This window comes from Telopea speciosissima, chromosome 8 (assembly GCF_018873765.1).
Source record: "Telopea speciosissima isolate NSW1024214 ecotype Mountain lineage chromosome 8, Tspe_v1, whole genome shotgun sequence".
Lineage (NCBI taxonomy): Eukaryota > Viridiplantae > Streptophyta > Magnoliopsida > Proteales > Proteaceae > Telopea > Telopea speciosissima.
This window is the reverse complement of record NC_057923.1, coordinates 27895836-27905718: the sequence shown is the minus strand read 5'-3', so window position 1 is coordinate 27905718 and position 9883 is coordinate 27895836. Positions and strand designations below refer to the sequence as shown.

Sequence of the window (9883 nt, the reverse complement as noted above, 5' to 3'; positions counted from 1 at the left end):
TGATCTTCCTTGGAAAGAGGACAATTTTTGGAAGACTTCCAACCATAACAGTCATTAAGCTTATGGGTTAATCGCCCACACCAAGAGCAGAGAAAATAAACTTCAAAGCTGAGGTTCACAGGAAAGCTTTTTCCATCAGAATCGTAAAATATTACCTCCGAACACACAGGGTTGCGCTTGGGAAAGGAAACTTTAACTCTCGCCATGTGGGGAGGTAGGGAATTGGCTTCCCAATTGAGGTCAATGTCCAAAGGGGTGCCCAGAGTTTTTATGGCACCGAAAATTAAATCCTTAACAAAGCAGTCTGGGGGAATTTTGTACACTTGAATCCAGATTGGAAGATGCTCAAACTGTAAAGCAAAAAGGGAAGAGTTGGGCTTGACCGAGAGAAGATGCAGGATGTAGCACTCATACCACCACGGGGATGCTTTGAAGACACAGTCGCTCTCTTTTGTAGTGCTAAACTCAACAGTGAAATGCCCTTGTTCTTCAGTCCAAACCGCCTTGGCGCCCATTTTGCCCCACTTTGATACTAGGATATTGCCCAGGTGGTCTTCGATAGGGGAGAAATTACTTATGACGCATCCATAGATTGGAGCATGAAGATCAAGGGAAGGTTTTGTCCTGCTAGACTCAGAGATCTTGAGCGAATGCTTGGACGAAGACCTAAGTTGCTTAGAAGCCTCTAGACTCGGAGCTTTGCCTTCGACATCTTCAACTCTTAACGACGTCGACCTTGGGCGGAACAGGGGTGAAAAGCGAGACCGTGGGGTTGCCCCACCAATCTGTTTTTGCCCTTTAGATGCCATAGTACAACAACAAAAGGAGTAAACTCTCCAAAATAAGATAGGGAGTGGAAAAGTAACAGGAGTAAAAGTGGAAATAAAGTGAGGGATAAAGTGTGAAGTGTGCTATCCAAGAAAACAGGAACATAACCACGGACAAAAGGAAAAGCGTGGCCACCTAGACAACGCTGCCAGATGGGAGGGTTAAGGGAGAGAGTGGATCTTTAGTGAAAAAAGCTTCATTCTATAGGATTTCTAGTATTCTCCTGAACGAGTTAGAGCGAACGATGGTGATGCCTTTTAATTAGTTTATATTGACGATGATACCTGATATACCATCAAAATATTCCAAAGCCAAAACAAACATCTACTAAAAGGGAAAGGTTCTCTCTCTCTCTCTCTCATCCTCACACTGAAAATGATCTTGCTGCCTTCTTATGTCTGGAATCATTTTGCCACACTTCATTGGTGCACTCTTCCATGGCAGTTGCTCAAAGAACCTCTCCCAAGAACCTGGGAGAGCAATCCCCACAATACGGTTCTCTCTCTCTCATCCTCACACTAAAAATGATCTTGCTGCCCTCTTATGTGTGAAATCATTTTGCCACACCTCATTGGTGCACTCCTCTATACAAGTTGCTCAAAGAACCTCTCCCAAGAACCTAGGAGAGCGATCCCCACAACACCATTGTGAGGAGAAGGGGGGGGAGGAGGGGGGGAGGGAATCTTCCGCACTGTACAAAGAATGGTTATCAACCACATGGAGTCCACATGATCGAAAAAAAAAAAAAAAAAACCATGTTAGAGGGCTATAGCACACATGAATTGTGGGAAAAACTTTTTCCCAGCGAAAATATAGCCACTGCCCAATGGTGTCATATCATTCATATTTTAGAATTTTCCATTCAAATGGAGAGGATGGAGATGAAACCAATTCTTTCTGCCACCAAAAATATATATATATTATTAGGGAACACACTAATGTTAATTGTTATAACCATGGAAAAGGAGAACAAATCCACCCATAGAAGTTTTCACAGATGTACATGCTGATTAGATGGATCCTCTAATGAACTCCCCCGAGATGACAGCATGCATGGGATACGAGGTAAGGATTAGTCCTTTGAAGACTTGTTGATGAGAGACTTATGAATGTGTGGGATCACACCTCCACCAGCTATTGTTCCTTTAATCAGAGTATCGAGTTCTTCATCTCCTCGGATGGCAAGCTGCAAGTGCCTGGGAGTAATCCGTTTTACCTTTAAATCCTTGCTTGCATTACCTGCTAGCTCCAACACTTCTGCAGTCAGATACTCCAAGATTGCTGCAGAATACACAGCAGCTGTAGCTCCCACTCTGCCATTGGCTGCAATCTTTGACTTCAGTAGACGGTGGATCCGACCAACTGGGAACTGCAAATATATCATGTGCACAAAAACTGGATCAGCACCATTTCGGGATAGATGCATAATATAAACATGCAACAATGGCTCATTGCAACAAAATAATTTGATTTTTTGGGTTCTTTTATTTATGGGTCAAGTGATTCTAGAAGTCTTCATGCCTTGGTTAAGTATTACAAAGTCCTAATTAGAGCAGGAGTTTTGCCAAGACGTGTGATCTCCGTATTTTCTTTGCTTCGACTTCCTGTAGTTAGTGTTCGCAGTCATCATATCCAAAGCTCCATCACAGTACTTGATTTCATCTTTCCTACAATTTTTAAATTAAAGCTTCATTATCTCTAAAACCCAATGTATATCTTCTACCATTTACCCCATTTGTTACTGCTTTACTGGTTTCAGTTTCTTGATCTTTTTTTTTTCTGCTAAAGACCAGCAAAAGATTATATTAAATAATATAAAATGATGTACAGGATTATAGTCCAGGCATACCCAGACTCAAAAACAAAAACAGCCTATGACTAGACACTCCACCTTTGGCATTGCCATCAGGAGAACACTAGTCCACAAGAGATTTATCTAACAATCCACCTATGGCATGGCCATCAGCAGAAACCTTAGACAAACCTATACAAAAGAAACTCACAGTATACGTCTATCAAGCCTCAAATCAATAACTAAGGACCCACCTATGGCTGGTTTCAGTTTCTTGATCCATCAAACCAAAATTTCTCATAATCTCTTCAGCCCATACTAGAAGGGTTGCCAACAATCTTTCCAGGCAAGAAAGCTTCAGCATAGAAGCCTTGGGTTTTCAAAATCCCAGGTTGTCATACATCAAATACATCACTCCCTCTATAGTCAAAGAATCTAAATAACATAAAAGCTTAAACAGTCACCTGTTTTCCAACCCAAGATACAAAATCTAGATCTCGATTACATCACTCCCATTTCAATTTCTAAAGAATCAGGACTATAATTGGAAGAGGAAAACAGTAAGTGTGTGGCCTACAATTGTTTTGAGAAGAATAATTTTTCATCCTCTATAGTCATCACAAAAAAAGTTGCTTAGAGATCTTCGGACTTTGCAACTTCAGTAGACCACATAATTCATCAGTAGATAAATTAATTCAAAGACCAACTTCAAATTGCTAAGAACAGTGATGCTGTGAATGCGCACCCCACATCAAACATTTAGGCACCTTCAAAATTTGTTGCTTTGAATACAACTTGAAGTACCAATTTTAATCACTCAATTGAGACAGGGAAGCATAAAGTCCAAGACTCTTGAAGATGAATAAAATCCACTATGAAAGGATCCTGGCTTGCCTAGAGCTTCGCAATGGTTGGAGATGAGGAAAAAGCATGCCAAAAGAACATTCTAAGGACTCGAATTTATGCTTCCTTTCGTATGCAACAAGCATTCCTCCAGGAGAGATGGGGATGATGGATCTGATAAAAAATAGACAATATTAAGAACTCTAAGCACAACCAAATAAATGACTAATAAATAAGTGGCAAGAGAAGCTCAACCATTGCAACCCCAACTGCCCCAACCCTTTCATAAAAATATAAAAAAATAAATAAACATAAGAAAATGGAGATGGAAAACGTAAAAAGACAACCAACCAACAATATGAAAGAACCCCACAATGAAATAACATCAGCAATATGAAAGAACCCCACAATGAAATAACATCAACAATTCAGCAGCTCCACCAACAAACAAGGGGGTATCAAATCAGCAGCCACTCCTCTCTTGGCCTTTATCCTATTCAGTCAAATTCCTTGAGTTAACATCCTCCAATCCCCAATTGAGAGGTTCCCTGGAAGTAATATTCCATCATAAGCATTGTCCCATGCATCTTCTTCTTCTTTAGTATCCCCCAGGACTCATTCCTGATACAGCCCCTCATTTCTGTGTCTTCCCCACCATCTGTCCAAAAGATGGATCTAGCATGCTCACCTCCAGCACCAAATACAAGATCTCATTTTCAGCTAACTCGGATGCTGTGCAACACCAATTCATCTACAGGTACAATTAAACCTATCAGAGTTGCTTAACATAGCTTCAAAAGCAATGAAATGACTGAAAATCACCCCCTCAGGATCTCTTCCAAGGGAAGGGATCAGATTCTTCAATCAACCATTAGATTATCTCAAGCTTCCAGAGAGAGATTCTTACATCCTTCCCCCCCCCCCCCCCAACCTTTTTTGTACATATAACATGCATAAAACACACAATGCAACCTATCCAAAACACACACACACACACACACACACAATGCCACTCAAGAACTATGAGGATGTAAAAGTCTCAACAGAGGCCGAATCTGACTTTGGTTGGATTGGAATTTGCCACTTAGAGGTAAGAAAAATCCTAGCAACTGTTCAATCCAAGTTGGGTCATTTAGTTCAAATTATGCCTGGTCAAGGTTCCTCCCATATAATCAATTGGATCTTTCCATCGTAATCAATATTGTATTTAAAGTTACATTAAATGAATGATAATTGAATTAGCTTAGTGGGAAAAATGAACACAATTGTCAGAAGACAATGAACATGGAAGCTTGCCAAATTGTGATATGGCAGGACCATCTTCTAATGTGCCACCTCACGAGCTTGGTTGGAGTACCATCAATTAATGGGATTGCCATTCCCATCAATGCTTGTTGGAAATTTTAATGGTTTTAAAATTAAAGATTCCAAAATATTATTTTATTTTTATAAAAGGTGTGTTACAGGATTATGTCATTTCCTAATAGGTAAAGGTGTCAAACGGTGCGATTCTGGTTATTTGGTTCGGGTGCGGTGCGGTTTACATTTTGATAAGGTGAAATCAAAACCGAACCGAATAGGAATCAGCCAAAATCAGAATCGTTTTGCATGCAGTCCGGTTTTAGAGGTTTCTATTCGGTTTTGGTTATCTGATTCGCAACCGGTTTACATGCAGTTTGTGTAGTGTCGTTTTGGGAAACAGTAATGAAGACAACCTCGATTTTCAAGGCCTTTATATTCTCATGTTTCCCCATTCTCTCCCAGTCTTCCTCGCTCATCATTTCCCATGCCTATGTGATAAAAAAAATAAAACTTCCCATCTTCACCACCCTTCTTTTCCTTTCTTATTCTATGTTTTATCCTTTTTTTTTTCTTCTCCACTCTTACATGATAAACAAATTATTTCTTCTATTAAAAAGTAGGATTTTGTTAATCCATTTTAACATCATCCATAATTTTCAATTCACACTTGAACACATATAATATATAGTTAACCCATGACATTTTACTTATTTTATGTTTTCAAGTATGATGCAATAATTATGTTTATTAAATTAATTATTATATTATTAATTAATCCAATTAATGCATGGGTTAGTATTCAAGTAAGAGGCATCGGTTTCTATTCGGTTTTTCCGGTTTCTTATTTGGTTTAGAACTGCGGTTTTGCGGTGCAAATCAAAACCGAACCGCAAAGAGAACCTATAAAATCAAAACCGGATCATTTTTCTACGGTGCGGTTCGGTTCAATCGTAAACGATCAATTCCAATTCCAATATTCGGTTTCAGTTCCATTTTGACATCCTTACTAATAGGCACCAATAGGCACCTAAATGACCAATAGGTGTGACTATTAGACGACATGTTTGAATGATCAACAAACAAGTTTTTTGGGAAAAGGCATAATGTTAGGGCATGTCTCTTGGAGATACCCCTTAATGGTGTCTCTTACTCTCCTATATATAGAGAAAGGATGTTGCCTATTTCTAAAACAATTTGGTGGCAACCCCGATTTTTCTTTTGTTTTGGTTTTCTATTAACTTTTTGTTTTGTCCAATTGAGCGCAACTCTTAAGTGTTCTGAGGTGGCCCAGTAAGCGAGTGCAACGACTACTGGAGGGGCCTGAGGGCTGTTTTATCTCGGACACTCATTCGCAAGAATCTGGCTTGCGCCATAGGGAACGTCTATAGTCTTAAGGAAAGTGTCCATTGCCACGACTAAGCCTCTTAAGTTTATCAACATAGTTTAGGTTCGTGACGCTATATTTGGTGCTTGAGTTTGCCGACATCAACTTTGGTTTGTCTACAATTCATATAAGTATCTTATTCCCCTAGTTACATATATATTGATATGTATGTTTTGGATAATTATTTCCAACAATGCCAAACATTCAGAAAGAAAAGACATGAATTGCTCACTTCAAGGAGAAGAGCACAGTGCCAAGATAGATGATAACTTAATGGAGAAGTTGGCAATAATATTAAACACAGCAAACAGAAGTACACGGTAACATAGAGCAATACATGAGAAAGCCATAATCACATGAATTGCAGTAACCACAAACCCAAAATAGTAGCATAGAAGACATGTCTTTGCATTCCTCTTACCACAAAAAGAAAAGAATCAGAACAATGGCATTCATTAAAGCAGTAAATTTGTCCCAGGAGACTTTTACACAAAAACCCCTAACTAATTTTTTTTGGGCAACTAGCTAAGAAATGCATCAGAAAAGAGTCTAGTCACAATTCAGAAATTAAAAATATACATTTTCTCCTCAACTTCACATTTATTACACATGAAACTTGTTTGTACATGGATCTTTCATGTCACTATAAGGTGCACAGAAGTTGACTGTGACCAATTCCATTGGCTGTATTGATGGGTTTAATGAGGGGGGAGGGGGGAGGGGGGAGGGGAGGAGGGGGATGGTGATTGAGATCGAAGTTTAGTTGCTGATGGAGAAAACAGAGGTAGTCATTTAAGGCACAGTGGTGGTTAGGAGCATAGTTGTCACGTCAGCTAGGCGACCCAAGGCGTTGGAGAGGGTAAAAATTCAAGACAACACCAAGTAGGCGACCAAGGCGCCCAAGTCGACCAAAGCGCCTGGACGCCTAGGCATCGCCTAGGCGCTTGACAACTATGGTTAGGAGATTGTCTAATATCGTTTTGCGGCTGTGATTAATTATTTAAGAAAATTTTGAACTCAAAGAGACTGGTACTGAAACCCACACAATAGCCAATCAGTCTCAGACCCTGAGTCGGAGATCTAATACTGCCTTGAAGCTCTCTTTTTCCCCTTCCATTCTGGCATATAGAAGGTTTAAGTTCCCCCCCCCCCTCTCTGCATAACCCCTCTGTTCAGAAGTGAGTCCTTTAAATAGAGTTCCTGGACTTTGACTTTATATAGGAAGTTTACCTAGCTTCAGAAAGGACGGCAAACAGAATGGCATGCAGCAACAAAAAGAAAATGAACCTCTTCTATAAATATCCAAATCTTGATACCTAATACCCCATAGATAGTTCGAAACCATTTCCTTTCCTATTCATTCAACTGCTAGACTCGGGCCAATCGGATCTAGTAAAAAAGAAAATGAGTCTTTTTGTGTACTTACATGTTGAAATGGTGGACCGAAAGGAATGGTCCATCTTGTAGGACGGGGCTGCCTTGTGGTGCGAAGACGTTTGAGGCCAAAAAAATCACAACTATACTTAACAATAAAACACTAGGAAAGGGCCCATACACGACGAAGATTTTTTGTTGCCGAACACCAGCTCTCAAGGAGCTTTAGAGCACCGCCCAGTGAATAATGGCAGCCCAAAATAAGTGGCAGGTATGGACTGTGAGAGATGGAAACTAACGTCAAGTCACAAAGCTGCTCCCTGATCATTAAGTACAGCATCTGATCATTAAGTACAGCATCTCCCCTGACATGGCTAAACTAATAAAGGAAGCGACAGGTCCAGACTATGCTCTGTGGATGTTGGAAGTTCCCTGCTCACGTCCTTACCCAACATTCATGACCGAGTAATGGAGGCTTTCACTGAGTCAAAAGTGGATGATTATGGAATCAGAGCCACTATCATGACTCCTAGGGCCCTGAGCTTGTTGAGCCCTTCCTGCATGGAATCATGGCCTTAAACTTGAGCGTCATACTTTCCATTTACTATGACAATAACTGCAGACCCCCCCCGGATGGAGCTGTTGCTGCCCCGAACTTTGCAATTGAGCTCCTAATGAAATTTGGTCCTAAGTCTATATCCTCAATATTTATTGACTCGAAGCCATTATTTATTTATTTATGTATTTTTCCAATGAACATTCCCTTCTGAATTAAATATATTCATATCTGAAAGAGAATGACAGTAAGTCATTCGATACGTTGAGTCTATCTGCATTTGTAGAAGCTTTAATTGTTGTTGTTGATCCTAATTGTAGGTTCAGTTTCTGCATGGCGAAAGGGCGCATTGGTCATTCCTTCCTACTGATATGAATAATAAGAAATTGGATTTCCATATACACACACACAACCTACAGGGGAAGATAGTAATGCATAATTTGAACTCCTATTTATTTATTTCACTTTTACGTTGGAAGACTGGGTTTGCTCGGGCCCTACCTGACCTTCTAAAAAGGGAAAGATTAAGAATCTTGCATATTTACAACCCTAACTTCTCAGTAAATCAGCCAAGAATACACAATTTTGAGCCAACTGGTTGTATTGATTTAAGGCAAAGTGAAATGGGATAACTTCAAATGATTAAACTACTTTTAAATTGAAACATTCAAGAATTAGAAAATTTTACAAGCACAGTTCTTAATTTCTCATGTGATGGATGAAGACAATGCAACAACTAAAATGATTTGTGTATCATTCCAATTGCTTGAACTTGATCAAAGTTCCACACTTCCACTGTTATCCAAAGCAATAGCTTTCATTTAATCACAAACACCCATGTCTTTCCTCACCACTTCAACCCAAGTTATTTACAGTCTCACATCTTTGTCCCTTTTTCTGATAAAGCTTAATGTCTCCTTCTAATGCCCTCCAACTTTATGGCATCACCAATTCACTCCAAAACACCAGAAAAGAGAAGAAAGAAATAACTATGTTTTGGATCTTACAACCCACATTCTACCTTTTTCTATTTAAAAAATGTATGATCTTTTCATGCTTCAAATAACTATTCAATCACACTACCATCTTTCCACTGGTGTTTTGGTTATAACATAAAATCGTAGATGCTACAATCCTCAAATTCTGAACCAGAGGATTCACGAATAGCCACCCAAAACAAAAGAAATGAATTAGTGGATCTTTCTCAATCTCAGCCGACGAAAAAACCAACAAATAGAAGACAGACATAACCAGAAAAGACAGAGATATAGAAAGAACCTGGAGGCCAGCTCGAGAAGAACGTGAGACAGGTTTCTTCTTATCTTTGTCCTTGTTCAGAGCAGTCGATTTCCCCATTATCAAACCTTTAGCGCCTTTCCCAGACATCTTTACCTGCACAAATTATAATCTCACGATTTTCGAAATATAGATCCGCCAAACGATCACGATACATTAACAGTCGGAGAGAGAGAAAATAGAGAAAAGAGAGAGAAACAGAGAAAGCGAGCGGAGAAGAGCGCGGGAGCGAGAGCGGGAGCGGGAGCGGGGAGGATAGTTTGGAGTTGTAAATCGTAAACAAACGTGAAGGTTAAATTTAGGGTAAAATACACGTACCCCTGTAATGCACCCAATATTCCTCGTATCCCCTAAGTTTCTGATAAGTCCACGTACCACCCCTCAATATTCCACGTATCACCCCTATTTTATCCCCCTAATGCTAGACAAGTCCAAATTGTTACGTTTAGCCGTTAAGTTCTAAAAGCTTGACCATTTTACCCATTCTTTTATTTTCATAAATTTGAAA

The 9883-nt window shown here is 39.6% G+C and overlaps 1 protein-coding gene across 1 annotated transcript; it reads right to left on the bottom strand.

The window, feature by feature from the left end:
- Positions 1–1789: 1789 nt before the first annotated feature.
- Positions 1790–9525, bottom strand: LOC122670729 (probable histone H2A variant 3). The gene is made up of 2 exons (XM_043867698.1): positions 9358–9525; positions 1790–2197 (listed from the first exon to the last, which is right to left on the bottom strand). Exons 1-2 carry the CDS (start codon positions 9463–9465, stop codon positions 1901–1903), a joined length of 405 nt encoding a protein of 134 aa, XP_043723633.1. The 5' UTR covers positions 9466–9525; the 3' UTR covers positions 1790–1900.
- Positions 9526–9883: the final 358 nt, after the last annotated feature.